Genomic DNA, 15,761 nt, shown 5'->3' with positions numbered 1-15,761 from the left:
GGAAGGAGGAGTTCAAGATGTATGCAGACCTGGCCATCCAGGAGGATGACAACAGCAGGAAAGTAAAACTATTATTAATAGGGAACAGCTCCCCACTGCCTCAAGCCTAGGAGTCTATTGCTCCCCAAAGCAGAACGAAACTGTGGAGTGACACAGGTTTTTCACTAAAGACCAATCTGAAGGGGAGGGGATGCAGAAGCTGAACAAGAATAACAGAAAACAAGCTTTTCAGCATTGATGCAGGAACAAGAACATAAAACTCAACCCAGAAAATACATGAGGTGAAATACATTGCACATTTGCTCTCAGGCAGAGAGACTGAAATCAGATCTCAACAAGACTGAGGCAGAGACACACCAGCTCCAGTGGATGTGAAAGGGGTACAGAGCTTCACAGGAATGATACCTTTTCTTTCCAAGTTCTGTTCACACCTGCAGTAGCAGAACCCATACATCAGCTCATAAGGCAGGAGATTGACTGGGACTGGGCAAGTCCCTAACAGCAAGTATTTGACATGATGTCATACATGATAATGGCTACCCGTCATGAAGCACTGTACTACCAGTCAGTAAAGCCACTGGCACTACAGTGTCATGCATCAGAGAAAGGACTGGGTGTAGCTCTTTTGCAGGAGCAGCTGGTTGCTTATGCCAGCAAATCCCTGTCAGAAGCAGAACAGGGATACATTTAAATAGAAAAATAGCTTCTGGCTGGAGTATTTGGAGTGAAGCAATTCTATCAGGACATCCAATCCAACCACAGCCCCCTAGTGACAATTTTGGTAAAGCCTCTTCTCAGGCCTGGTCCACACTAGCAACTTACGTCGGTACAAGCACATCACTCAGGGTGTGGGAAATCCTCCCTCCCCCGAGCAATGCAGTTACACCAACCTAACTCCCGGTGTAGATGGCACTATGTCAATGAGAGGGCTTCTTCCGTCAACATTGCTACCACCTCTCAGGAAGGTGGAGTAGCTACATTGATGGGAAAAGCTCTCACAAAGCAGTGGTGCAGCTGCAGCTTTTTAAGTGCAGACAAGCCCTTAGTGCTCTAAAGAGATTGCAGCATATGTTTATGCATCTCTGGCACTATCAGGTAGAGATCAGTTGCTGTCCAGCATGAACTGGTGTTGGCTGACCTGAACAGAGCATGTACAGCCAGAATCAGCAAGTTGTGGGAGGTAGATAAGGGCACTGACTCCATTAACATGCTGCCTATCTCCAAGTTTCAAAAGTGAAGCTGATGGAAATCAAAGAGGCTATGGAAAGCATATCCTACTACAGGCACTCCCAGTAGGGTGGCCAGAAGGCAAAAGCCAAGTACTAGTAGGAGCAGAGCCACAAGGACAGACACCTTTTGTTTCCACCTCATTACAAAGTATTTCATGCACAAAATATGAGCCTCACACCTGGGCATCGACAACTGTCTTAGATAGGCTCAAGAATATGTTTACTGGCTGAGAATAAATACACAACTCTGCTCCTTGACAGAAGGGTGTGGCACCTGTCAGTCATGTGACCTGTCAGTCACTGCCAGCAGAAAGAGGCTGTTACCACATCCAACCATGGGAAAAGGTGGGAGCAGACTTATTTACCTTCAAGGAAAAGCAATACTTGATTACAGTGGACTTACACTTAAATTTTTGGGAGGTCAGTGTCGTGCCTCATTCAAGAAGCAAGTCAGTTGTTAGGCAAACTGAGCCAACTTTCTGTATTCCCCATCCACTCAGTTTGCCTCAGAAGAATTCATAGATTCTAAGGCCAGGAAAAGACCATTGTGATCATCTAGTCTGACCTGTATAATACAGGCCAGAGAACTGCCCCCAAATCATTCCTAGGGCAGATCTTTTAGAAAATCATCCAACCTTGATTTAAAAATCGTCAGTGATGGAGAATCCAACACAACTGTTGGTCAATTGTTCCAGTGGTTAATTACTCTCACTGTTAAAAATTTACACCTTATATCCAGTCTGAATTTGTCTAGCTTCAACTTCCAGCTGTTGGATTGTGTTATAGGTTTCATTGGTAAATTGAGAAGCCAATTATTAAATATTTGTTTCCCATGTATGTACATATAGACTGTAATCAACTCACCCCTTCACCTTCTCTTTGTTAATAGATTGGACTCCTTGAGTCATCACTGTAAGGAATTTGCATGCAATACAGTTTGACCACCACAATTCCTTCCGAGCGTACCCACAGAGTGACAGTAAGGTGGAATCAGCTATGCAGACAGTTATGAGACACTGGGTATGTCTACACTTAAAATGTTTCAGTGGCATAGCAGCAGATCTGCAGATGCAACATTTTAGTGTTTCAGTGCAGACACTCACTGCAGTGATGGGAAGGGTTCTCCCATCAATGTAGTTAATTCACCTCCCTGAGAGGCAGTAGCAAGGTTGATGGAAGAATTCTTCATAAAGCGAGACCTGCCTTTCTCCCCCATGGGATTTTGAATGGGTCCCAATCTGGTAGGCCTCTGAGCACACCTGTTAGATTTGACCCCATAGGTGACATAGAAACTCCTGCCTTTATCTTCCCCCAGGTTGTGCATCACCTTGGTGCATAAGCAGGAGACAGATGTCTAGAGGCCTGGAGTGATGCAGCCATGTGCATCCCTGGATGCCAAAACTTAGGCATCTAAGGGACTTTTACCTTTAAAATGTAGGCACCTTCTGGGTTTGGTGCAGCTGAGTGGGGGTTTTGTGGCTCACAGTGGAGGCTAAAATGGAGACTTAGCTACCTAAATATCTTTATGGATCAGACCCTAACTCTCTTTGGGGGGCAGGGCATAAGCCCCATACCTCTCCTCAACATTTCCCACTGGCTAGCTTAGGTGAGTGTGCTGGCTTCTGTGAATCCCATTGTTAGGCACCCAACTCTCCTCACGCAGTGTATGGGGAGCCTGGGTACTGCACTCAGGTTTCAGGATTCCACTGGGTTGCAGGGTGCTAAAAAGTTAACACACCATCACCACATGTGGATCCCCCCCTTTGGGGATCTAGTCCAGGTGCTCAGCAATTATACAGTCTAAAGAAGTAGCTGTTTGGTTGTGGAGTTAGCTTCACTACACTGTGCTGTCTACACTAGGAACTGCATGGCTCCCGGATGTGGCCTCCCGGTCCCTGCAGCCCCTAGATGCATCGGCGGCTAGGGAGGCTCCGCACGCTGACCCTGCCTCTGCAGCTCCCATTGGCTGGGACCCGTGACCAATGGGAGCTCGGGGGGCGGCACCTGCAGGTGTGAGGACAGCGCGTGGCGCCTCCCTGCATCTAGGGGCAGCAGGAATCTGGAGGCCGCTTCATGGGAGCCGCGGTAAGTGCTGCCGGGAAACCCGCACCCCAAACTCCCTCATGCACCCCAACCCCATCCTGGATCCTGCACCCTGCAACCCCTTCACACACACCCCAACCCTGCCCCAGGCCTAAACCCACTCCAGAACCCCAAACTGCTCATCCCCAGCCCCACCCAGCCCACACCCCCAGCCAAAGCCCTAACACCCCCAACACCCTGCCTCAATCCAGAGCCCCCTCCTGCACCTCAAATCCCTCATCCATGGTCCCATCCCAGAGCCTGCACCCCAGCCAGAGCCTGTACCCCATCCCACACTCTGAAACTCTCAGCCTGCCCAGAGCCCTTTCCTGCACCCCAAACCCCTCATCTCTGGCCCCACCCCAGAGCCTGCATGTCCAGCCAGAGTCCACACTGCCCCCATACAATCCAACCCTTCTCCTGTACCCTGAACCGCTCATGTCTAGCCCCACCCGGCACCCACACCCCCAGCCCAGAGCCCATACCCCCTTGCACCCCAACCCCCGCTTCAGCACAGAGCCCTCTCACAACCCAAAACCCCTCATCTCCAGCCCCACCCCAGAGCCTGCACCCCCAGCCGGAGGCCTCACCCCCCCTCCTACACCCCAACACCCTGCCCCAGTCCAGTGGTGAAAGTGAGTGGGTGTGGGGGAGAGCAATGGAGGGAGGGGAGATGGAGTGAGCAGGGGTGGGTACTCATAGAAGGGGTGGGGCAGGGATGGGGCCCCGGGAAGGAGCGGGATGGGGGCATGGCAAGGGTGTTCAGTTTTGTTTGATTAGAAAGTTGGCAACCCTAAGCCAAGCTGGTGTATTTTGCCATGCAACTCAAAACAATCACACGAAGATCACAGTGACAAACACCATGTGTGCCCATTTCAGAGATGGATAGAGTATGGGCTAGGAGCCATCTCCAAGATACCATCCACAACCAACAGCCAACTCTTGAGCCTCATATTTGATATTTTAAAAAAGATGTTGAAAAATTAGGGAGGGTCAAGGAGGAGCGGCAAGAATGATTCAGGGGCTGGAAAATTTGCCTCACAGTGAGAGATTAAAGAAGCTCAGTCTACATAGCTTATTGATGAGAAAGTTAGGTGAATTGATCACGGCCCATAAGCACCTACATGGAGAGATTTCTGCTAGAAGAGGGTTCTTTAATCCAGCAAACCAGTAGAACAAGATCCAGTGGCTGTGAATTTAAGCTAGACAAAATGAGACTGGAAATAAAGTGCACATTTTTCACAGTGAGGGGAGCACTCAAGGATGATAAGGACGGAGAAATTAAATGAATTCTTTGCATCGGTCTTCATGGCTGAGGGTGTGAGGGAGATTCCCAAACCTGAGCCATTCTTTTTAGGTGACAAATCTGAAGGACTGTCCCAGATTGAGGTGTCATTAGAGGAGGTTTTGGAACAAATTGATAAACTAAACAGTAATAAGTCACCAGGACCAGATGGCATTTACCCAAGAGTGCTGAAGGAACTCAAATGTGAAATTGCAGAACTGTGGTCTGTAACCTATCATTTAAATCATCTTCTGTACCAAATGACTAGAGGATAGCTAATGTGATGCCAATTTTTTTAAAAGTGCTCCAGAGGTGATCCCAGCAATTACAAGCTGATAAACCTGACTTAAGTACCAGGCAAACTGGTTGAAACTACAATAAAGAACAAAATTGTCTGACACATAGATGAACATAATTTGTTGGGGAATAGTCAACATGGTTTTTGTAAAGGGAAATCATGCCTCCTCAATCTACTATAATTCTTGGAGGGGGTCAACAAACGTGGACAAGAGGGATCCAGTGGATATAATGTACTTATGTAAGCAGAGTCAGGAGGAGCTCTACCCTGACATCTGGTGGTAAATTATGGGGAGTGCAGAAAGAAGTTTCGAGTATTCGCATTAGCATTTCAATTATTTGCATTGGCACTCCCACCCCACTTAGCATACTGCACAGCAGCCTGGGATGGTTATTTTCACAGCTGTGGGAGCCCCAATTTCGTTGTTATTGGGGCAGGAGCAATAAAATGTTGTCACCCCGATTAAGTAAATGAGGAACTACAAAACTGTCTTATGATAGAAGGTTTCATTGTCAGCTGGATAGCACTTGCTAGACGGGGGACATGGGTTCCAAAACCCATTGAAAAGAGAGAGGCTGGGGACAGATATCTGTACTTGGTGGTGCAGGCTCCTTGTGTGAGCCAGAAGCACCAGTTCCACCTGTGCCTCTCTCCACTGTGGAATGTCAGAGTTAATGTTTGATTCCCTTAAGACTCTAGATACAGGTTACTGAGCTGAACTTACTGGCACTGGGGCTCCCCCACTATGAGCTGGAATCACTGAAGAGCTGGACTTGCTGAGCTGAGAGCACTGTGCTAATGAGTGGGGGAGCCTGAAGCAATACCGCAGAGCAGCTGGCAGAGCGGAGTGGAGCAGTCCTATTCAATATATTTATAAATGATCTGGAAAAAGGGGTAAACAGTGAGGTGACAAAATTTGCAGATGATACACAATTGCTCAAGATAGTTAAGTCCCAGGCAGACTGCAAAGTGCTACAAAAGGATCTCTCAAAACTGGGTGACTGGGCAACAAAACAAAAGATTAAATTCAACGTTGATAAATGCAAAGTAATGCACATTGGAAAACATAATCCCAGCTATACATATAAAATGATGGAGTCTAAATTGGCTGTTACCACTCAAGAAAGAGCTCTTGGAGTCATTGTGGATAGTTCTCTGAAAACATCCACTCAATATGCAGCGGCAATCAAAAAAGCGAACCGAAACTTGGGAATCATTAGGATAGAGATAGATAATAAGACAGAAAATATCATATTTCCTCTATATAAATCCATGGTACGTCCACATCTTGAAAACTGCGTGCAGATGTGGTCGCCCTCTCTGAAAAAAATATATATTGGAATTGGAAAAGGTTCAGAAAAGGGCAACAAAAATTATTTAGGGGTACGGAGCAGCTGCCATATGAGGAGAGATTAATAAGACTGGGACTTTTCACCTTGGAAAAGAGTCGACAAAGTGGGGATATGATATACATCTATAAAATCATGACTGGTGTGGAGAAAGTAAATAAGGAAGTGTTATTTACTCCTCATAACACAAGAACTAGAGGTCACCAAATAAAATTAATAGGCAGCAGTTTAAAACAAACAAAAGGAAGTATTTCTTCACACAACGCACAGTCAACCTGTGGAACTCTTTGCCAGAGGATGTTGTGAAGGCCAAGACTATAACAGGGTTCAAAAAAAGAACTAGATAAGTTCATGGAGAATAGGTCCATCAATGGCTATTAGCCAGAATGGACAGGGATGGTGTCCCTAGCCTCTGTTTGCCAGAAGCTGGAAATTGGCGACCGGGGATGGATCACTTGATGATTACCTTTCTGTTCATTCCCTCTGGAAATTGGCATCGGCCACTGTCAGAAGACAGGATACTGGGCTAGATGGACCTTTGGTCTGACCCAATATGGCTGTTCTTATGTTCTTATGTTCAACAACTCACCAAGGGTTGTGGTGGATTCTCTCTGACTTGGGGTCTGTAAATCAAGATTGGATGTCTCGGTGCAGGAGTCATTGGGTGACATTCTCTGGCCTGTCTCTGCAAGAGCTCAGACTGGATGAGCAGAATGGTCCCTTCGGGACTTGAAAAACTCTGGATCAGTGAAAATTGTTTCCTGTGGGTCTCTATCTGGATAGAGTAAGAGCAATTCAGTGTAAACTGTCTTTCCTTCTTATTTTCCAAACAGCCTTTGTAAAGACACCTGCCCACCATGGCAGCCTTCTCTGTGCTCTATAAAGTCAATTTGCTCTTGTAACAATAAACCCTGCTAAGGTGAGAACAACCAGCTATTTAGTGCTTCTCTGGTGCCTTTCTGCCTTTTGCCCTAATGCAGTTCCGATAGTCTATAGTTCTTATAGGTTTCCCTTGCCGGGGCTTGTTGTTCTGAGTTCATTCAATTTATTCAAAACTTCTTTAAAGAAACAATGTTGTGGAGATTTATACAGCATCTGCCATTGTGGGGAGCAGCTCCCATGAACAGAGAAGAGAGACTAGCAGAAATAATTCTCAACCCTACTCACCTCCGTTCAGTATAGGAATGGAGTAAGGAGCAATAAGTGCCTTGATGTCATGCTATGTCCTGGAATTTTCTAGAGCCCTGCCCAGCTCCTGGAGTGAATTAGAACAACCTCAGGGCTGCAGGCATTTATAATGAATGGAAAAACCCTAGCGGCTGCTTCATCAGAATAACCTTTGTGCAATGGTGCTTTGCCATGCTCCTTCTGCCCCTGGGGTAACCCCTCTGCTGCGGGGAGGGCATCAAGACAGCTGCTCCAGTTCTACACCATTGGGGAAGTGCCTATGCTAGGAGTGTTAGCCAGGGGCTTAGCTACTGCCTTATGGCTCCCTATGTTGCTGGGGGAGGAGGGGGTGGGGAGATGTGCAAGGACTTGGAATAGATTTCATTTTAATTTTTTTTCTCCCCCAGCCCCGCCTCCCGTTTTGGGAAAAGTGCTGTAGAATGTAATACAAATTGTAGCCTTTCTACAGTATGTTTAAACACCTTATGGAATTGAATGGAGAATTCTTGCTATAAAATTCTATAGGCTGGGTCCAAATCCCTATAGAAAATATGCTATTCTCCATGCAGTAACTTCTCTTGGTCCCTTTCCCAGTTTTATAGAACCCCATCAGTTTTGTAAGACTTTTCCATATAGTTCCTTGGATTATTTAGACTTTCTCCTCCCCCATGGAATGATGGCTACTTGCAGTATATTTGACCACTAGATATGTCTGTCCGCATGAAGTTCCACTCGTGCTGTGGCAAAGCCTCTGTAGGACTGTCATCATAGTCATTTTCTTTCATACACCCTTCCTATGTAGCATGGACCATGGCTCCATCTATCATGACGTAGTGTCAGAGGAACTCTGGGAGACATTGATAGCTCCTCACTACAAGCCTGTTTGCTGCTCCTGAGTGGTTCAACTTTTATCAGCCCACAATCTGGGTGGAGTGAAAGCATCAGCACTGAGCTCAGAGGGAGGAAGATTAGGCGATGGTGTGCACTTGGTATGCATGCCAGGGGGAGGGAAGCTAGATATGTTTACAGAGCTTTAGTAAGAGAGGAGCAAATAGGAGTGAATGCCTGTGAGACAGACTGTCCTTGAGAAATGTGGGCTGGCAATCCCACAGGAGCCCTGGGCAGTTGGGTGCCAAACTCCCTTGGAGCCTTCTGAGGCCCCAGCTGGTTATTTCCTATTACTATCCTCCTGGGGGACTTATTGTCACTAGCTCAGTCACCTGCAGTATCAGCCAATCTGTTTGCTAGAAGCATATATAAGTTAGCAGGGGGATGTGACTTGGGGTCAGGAACCAGGAGCTCTTTTAAAACATTCCAGAGAGCACTGTACTTAGGATTTATCTGAGAAGATGAGATCCACAGCAGAGTGCTATTGAGATGGCGCAGTGCTCAGATATACTTATAAGCCTGGTGACCAGGCCTGGGGCAACATTCCTACTGTGGGAAAGGGAACAGGCAAACGTATGCCTGATCCAACCAGACTGCTATGCTTCCATGCAAAGATATGGTTTCCAGTCATCCCATCCTCAAGCAAGTGACTGTGCCGACAGCTGAGGAAAATCCATTCTTAGCTTCATCCATTTACAGAGCAACTCTGAGTGCATCAGCTTAACTCAGACTCACTGATGCTGGTAGGCAAATAGCAGCAGCTCCCAGAACAGAGTGGGATTTGTTCCTACATGGACAGACCCTGACCAGATTCTGTAAGATGATGAACCTGCCTGAGGAATAGGCAGATTGTTCTGACAAGCACAGTTCAGCAAGGCCCCACCCTGAGCTGCAGCCTGGAGAGGCAGTCAGAGTCAAAGGGGACAGGGAAGAGAGAGAAAGGCAGCGCAAGGTCCACAATGCAGAAGAAGAAGCCTGTTTCATACAGACCCTGCTAGACAGAGACTGCAGGGGAAAGGGCATTGCAAAAAGAAATGGGAGACAGGATGTACACTTGAATCTGCAGACAGCCTGGAACAATAGTTCTTGGGGGGGGGAGGGGCTCAATGAGAGGTTAAGGAATGTGTCCTATAATGATAATTTACAAGATAACATAATTAACCCTTTCTCATGTAAGGAGGAAGAGGGAAAATCACAGCAGCTGCACAATTTACTGCTCATCAGTTTCTCCCTCCACTCAAGGAGCCCAGCACAATCAAGCATATGGCCATGTTCAAGCCCCACTAAGAAAAGCCAACAGAGCCTGGGAGCAGGACAATCCTATTCTGAATATCTGCACAATTTAATATGAGACATATCCCACTGTGGTGATTCATGTGTGTGAAGGTTATTTTGTGGGAGGAGCTTGGAAGAGCACCACTAGAACAAGCAGGAAAAAGACTTTCCCTCCTATGAAAAAAATGGAATAATAGGGGAGGGGGGAAATTGTCCCACACTGGAACAAAAGGTCAAAAATTCACCATTTCTCACAGAAGAAAAAAGTGTTTGGTTTTGGGAAAACCAAAATGGAAATTTTCAGTCTGCTCCCTCAGCTGCCAGAGCTTCCCAACTCCCTGGGCAGCCAGAGCTCTCAGTTTCCTGATCTCAGCAGTGTCATCATCAAAAAAGCCCAACCAGCTGTTGTGTATTTGGTTGTCATGGTTTTGTTGCTATGGCAACTGAGTTAGATTATTATGGGCTAGCTCAACCGGTTTCAACCGGCTGAGGTGCTCTCTGTATATATGTAAATAAAATGGAGGTTTTGGTTAGCTGCCTGCTCTCTGGCCTCAAGTGATTGCTTCCTACACCGGCTGCCCCAAGGATATAACACTGGCGACGAGGGTGAGACTCCGGTGCTGCTCCAGTAACAGAAGGAAGTAGAAGTTAAGGTAAAGAACAAACAAACAAAAAAGCTGCTTGTTGCACTGACTGTGAAAGTGAAACTAAAAATCATGGCTAGTCTGACCAGGCCCCTGGAGCCTTTTGATGAGAATACAGAGCAGTGGCATGTGTATACTGAGCGTTTTGAGCTTTTTGGTATTGCAAATGACATTACAGAAGCAAAGAAGGTGCCAATATTCTTAACTGTTATAGGGGCTAAAACCTACTCTCTGCTACGCAGCTTACTACACCCTGTTAAGCCTGAGACTAAATCTTACAGTGACATTGTGGAAATCCTGGGGTCTCATTTCTCCCCAAAACCACTGGTAATTGCTGAAAGATATAGGTTCCACAAAAGAGACCAAAAGGAAGATGAAACAGTTGTACAATTTGTAGCCATTTTAAAAAAGCTAGCAGAACACTGTGAATTTAAAGAAATTACATGATGCCCTGCGTGACAGGTTAGTGTGTGGCCTGTACAGTGAAGCTATACGGAAGCGCCTACTGACAGAGGCTCAGCTTACCTTACAGAAGGCTGTTGATATTGCTGTCTCCATGGTACTGGCTACAAGGGAGGCACAATACATCGGTGCACCCCCTAGGGTGCAAAAAGTGTCACAAGAACTGACCCACAAAACTGTGCAGAGTCAAGAATGTTACCGCTGTGGTAAGCCGGGTCACCAGGCATCAGAATGCTGGTGTAAGGACCTGGTGTGTCGACACTGTGGCAAAAAGGGACACATTGAGTGTGCCTGTAAACAAAAGAAAAAGAGGCCTGTGGTCTGGCCGACAAAAAGAAGAACCCTGCATACCCTAGAGCAGACCCAGGATGATCAAGGTGACACCTCATCGCAAGAGGAAGTGCCACTGCATGTTTTGTCTTTGGCAATGGGCTCACATGAATACTGGTTAACCCCGTTATTGGATGGCAAACGTATACGCATGGAACTGGACACCGGTGCAGCCGTCTCACTGATCTCCGAGACTGTGTATAAAGAAAAGCTACAGCATCTTCCGCTTAAGGCAACAAAAACTGTTCTGAAGACGTATACGGGAGAAGCTGTGCCTATGCTGGGCACTATTGATGTTAAGGTGGAGCTCAATGGACAGGTGGCTAAATTGCCACTGTTTGTGGTGAGAGGTAACTACCCAGCCTTAATGGGTAGGTCTTGGCTTGGGAAGATTCAACTGAACTGAACTGGGCAGAAGTGCACCGGATGACTAAAGAAGAAACCAGTCTAACCCCTATACTAAGGAAACATGCTGCTGTTTTTGGAGATGATTTGGGAAGTATGAAGGGAATCACTGTGACATTGAACATTAAACCTGGCAGTCCACCAAAATATCTGAAAGCCCGAACTGTGCCATATGCCATCAGGCCAAAAGTTGAAGCAGACCTGGAGCGCCTGGTCACCAATGGAGTCCTAATACCAGTTACCCATAGCTCATGGGCCACTCCTATCGTTCCAATCGTGAAGAAAGATGGCTCTCTCCGGATTTGCGGTGATTTTAAAGTCACTGTCAACCCAGTGTTGTGTGCAGAGCAATACCCGCTTCCCCGCATCGATGACCTCTTCGCAGGCCTGGCTGGGGGACAAAAGTTCAGTAAGATTGATCTGAGTCAAGCATATTTACAGATGCACGTTGATGAAAAGTCCCAAGAGCTGTTGACTATTGTGACTCATAAGGGGCTTTATCGATACTGTCGTCTACCCTTCGGAATAACATCTGCTCCCGCCCTGTTCCAGAGGGGTATGGACCAGATCTTGTGTGGCTTGTCAGGAGTTCAGTGCTATCTGGATGATATCCTGGTCACTGGAAGAAATGAAGAGGATCACTTAAAGAATTTAGAGGCTACCCTACAAAGACTGGAAGAGTATGGCCTACGAGTTCGCAAAGACAAGTGTGAATTCTTCAAGCCCTCTGTTGAATATTTGGGACATATCATTGATTCTGCAGGTCTTCATAAGGCCCCTGCAAAAGTTAAAGCTATTGTGGAGGCTCCCCCACCTCGAAATGTAAGCCAGCTGCGCTCGTTTCTAGGACTCCTGAACTATTATGGAAAGTTCATCTCACAGTTAGCCACACTGCTAAAACCACTTCATGAGCTCCTTGGGCAGAACAAGGCCTGGAAGTGGACTGAAGCCTGTGATGTTGCGTTTAACAAAGCTAAGGATGCATTGCTAAATTCTGAAGTTCTAACACACTTTGATCCATCCTTACCACTGCAATTGGCCTGCGATGCCTCCCCTTATGGAGTGGGAGCAGTCGTGTCACATATTATGCCTTCAGGAGAAGAGAGACCTATTGCTTTTGCTTCACGCACTCTAAGCAAAGCAGAAACTAACTACGCCCAAATCGAACGTGAGGCATTAGGAATTGTTTTTGGAATTCGGAAGTTTCATCAGTACCTGTTTGGGCGAAAGTTTACTCTTCTCACAGACCATCGACCTCTGACATCAATTTTTGGACCTTACACAGGCATTCCCCCATTAGCTGCTAGTCGTATGGAACGTTGGGCATTGGTACTTTCAGCACACACATATGAAATCAAATATCGGAAATCCACTCTACACGGCAATGCAGATGGCCTCTCAAGGTTGCCTTTGCCGGTCAAACACCAAGATAGTGCCCACAAGGAAATCTTCTACTTTGAACAGGTAGAGAATACACCCATCACTGCTACTCAGATAAAGAAGGCAACTCGCGTTGACCCAGTATTGTCCCACGTTATGGACCTGGTGATGCATGGAACATCTCGACAAACCTCTCCGGTCTCATCCGACCTTGTTCCCTACATGTCCAAGCGGACGGAGTTATCGGTCCAATCTGGTTGTTTGTTGTGGGGGAGACGTGTCATTATTCCACCACCACTGAGATCACAGATGTTAGAACAGCTACATTCCGGTCACTGTGGAATAGTGCGCATGAAGGAAATTGCACGAAGCTATTTTTGGTGGCCTGGACTGGACAGCGCTATTGAAGAGAAGGCAAAAGCTTGTATGTCATGTCAGGGTGTGAGGAATGCACCCCAGTGGGCACCCCTACACCCATGGGACTGGCCTGAAAACCCGTGGCAACGTATTCACGTTGACTTTGCTGGCCCCCTTGAAGGAAGCATGTTCTTGGTGGCAATAGATGCCCATTCTAAATGGCCAGAAGTCTCTATAATGCAGTCCACTTCTGCAGAGAGTACTATCCAAAAACTACGAGGACTCTTTAGTCGTTTTGGTCTGCCAGAACAACTTGTGAGCGACAACGGACCGCAGTTCGTTTCTCAGGAGTTTCAAAATTTTATGAAAGCAAATGGGATACACTACATCACGTCAGCACCATATCATCCGTCCACCAACGGATTAGCTGAAAGATTTGTGCAGACAATGAAAAACGCTTTGAAATCAGCAAGGGGACAATACTCCATTCAAAAGCGTCTGGATACCTTTTTACTTTCCTACAGAAACACACCTCATGCTACGACCCACGCATCTCCGGCCTTTCTAATGATGGGACGACAGCTGCGCACTTGCTTTGATCTGCTGAAACCTTCTGAACCCCGACAAATTGTGCAACATCAGCAGCAATATCAAGTCATCAGACGGGCACCCAGAGCAAAAGACCGAACCTTTAGCCCGGGACAGCCAGTTTTGGCTCGGAATTATACTTCCAGAGCTAAATGGGTTCCGGCCACAGTCATCACTCAAACAGGACCTGTTTCCTACACAGTCCGGACTGCAGGGAATCTTACCTGGCGGCGACATGTAGATCAGCTGTTGCCAGGTCATGCCAGTCCTCAGGACCCATCTGCAGTTGAGGGGTCTGATTTCACCTCTTCTGGTGAGGGATCGAATCACGAGTCACCTGTTTCTGACTGTTCTCCTCCATTACTGCCGGCGGCTGAGATACCCCTTTGCCCAGCATGAGCTGATACCACCTCCTCACCTGTTCGTGCTGCGGACCCTGAGCCTCTAGTGCTTTCGGGTGCAATAACACCAGTAGTTCGCCGTAATCCACCTAGAGACAGAAGGCCTCCTCATCGGCTGGACCTTTAGCTAGGGCGAACCCACGGTTATGGGGCAAAATAATCCCCAGGGTTTAGCCGGGAATGGAGGCAGTCTACCCTCCTTCTCTAGTCTAGTGTGTGTTTTATTTAGGGGATGTTCTTATTAGGGGGGGAGGAATATGTTGTGTATTTGGTTGTCATGGTTTTGTTGCTATGGCAACTGAGTTAGATTATTATGGGCTAGCTCAACCGGTTTCAACCGGCTGAGGTGCTCTCTGTATATATGTAAATAAAATGGAGGTTTTGGTTAGCTGCCTGCTCTCTGGCCTCAAGTGATTGCTTCCTACACCGGCTGCCCCAAGGATATAACACCAGCTACTTAGATTGTGGTTTCAGACAATCAGAGTCCCCTTCCCAGGCAGCCCCACACTGGTGCAAAGAAGGTCTTCTGTGAGGATGGAGCAGGTTCTTTCTGGTGCCATACAGAGCATAGTGATCTCACCTGCATGGGGCTCTAGAAGGCTCTCGAGTTCTTCTCCCACCAGCTGGTCTATGGAAAGATTGAGTCCATTTTCTGAATCCCCGTCATCTGCCTCACTCTCTCCTTGACCACTGTCCTTTATAGTGAAGCAATCAGCATTCAGCCCTGCACTCCTGCAAAGGAAACCAAATCCAGAGCATTGATGCTGCCCTTTTCCAGGGACCAATCTCCATGTCCCCCCCACCTCATCTCTTTATGGTTTGCCTCTTCCCAGAAAAACAGGCCCTGGGGGAGCAGAGCTGCTGTGCTACTGTCACATCTTGATTGTTTTGAAGTCCATTATTGGTGCTTCCTGTTTCCATTAGTTTCTCTCACCCCTCTTCCTCTCAGCACACATCTTCCCCCTCATCTCTATCAGCTGGAATTACATGGTCACAGGCTTTTCCTTAAATAATACAATAGAATTTTGTACACTTCTGCAGCCCTGCATACTTGTGACATGTACGGAATTTGAGTACAGAGTTTGCGCTTTTTGCTATTGATTTCCAACTTAACAATATATTTCTAGCTGGACAAGCACAAGACCATATTTCATGTGGGAAGACCAGATTTCACGGCCATGAATTTGGTAGGACCCTAGTCATGGGGTACCAAGTCAAATGCCTTACAAAAGTCTAAGTATATTACATCCACACTACTACCTTTATCAACCAAATTTGTAATCTCATCATTTGTTTGACAGCACCTATTTTCCATAAACTTGTATTGATTGGCATTAATTATATTACTCTCCTTCAATTCTTTGTTAATCAAGACCTGTACTAGCCATTCCATTATCTTGCCTGGGATTAATGTCAGACTGGCAAGCCTATATTGACCAGGTCCTTTTTTTTATGCTTTTTAAACATTGGCACAACATTAGCTTTCTTCCAGTCTTCTGAAACTTTCCCAAGGTTTCAAGACATACTGAAAATCAACATTAATTGACCAGCTCTTTTAAAACTCTTGGAGGTGTTTTGCTTAAACTGTAGAAAGAGACTGAGTCTGGGAAGTGTCCTCCTG

At 46.7% G+C, this 15,761-nt stretch overlaps 1 protein-coding gene across 2 annotated transcripts in view; it reads right to left on the bottom strand.

The window, feature by feature from the left end:
• PCDH12 (protocadherin 12) overlaps positions 1-15,761 on the bottom strand; it is a 40,392-nt gene that overhangs the window by 9,734 nt on the left and 14,897 nt on the right. For both annotated transcript variants that reach the window (XM_045028806.1, XM_045028805.1), the window contains one exon: positions 14,721-14,872. In XM_045028806.1, the coding sequence (XP_044884741.1) occupies positions 14,721-14,872 (152 nt within the window). The remainder of the gene's footprint in view (positions 1-14,720; positions 14,873-15,761) is intronic.

Source organism: Mauremys mutica, chromosome 8, assembly GCF_020497125.1.
Source record: "Mauremys mutica isolate MM-2020 ecotype Southern chromosome 8, ASM2049712v1, whole genome shotgun sequence".
In the NCBI taxonomy this organism is placed as follows: domain Eukaryota; kingdom Metazoa; phylum Chordata; order Testudines; family Geoemydidae; genus Mauremys; species Mauremys mutica.
This window is presented reverse-complemented; position numbering and strand designations above follow the sequence as displayed.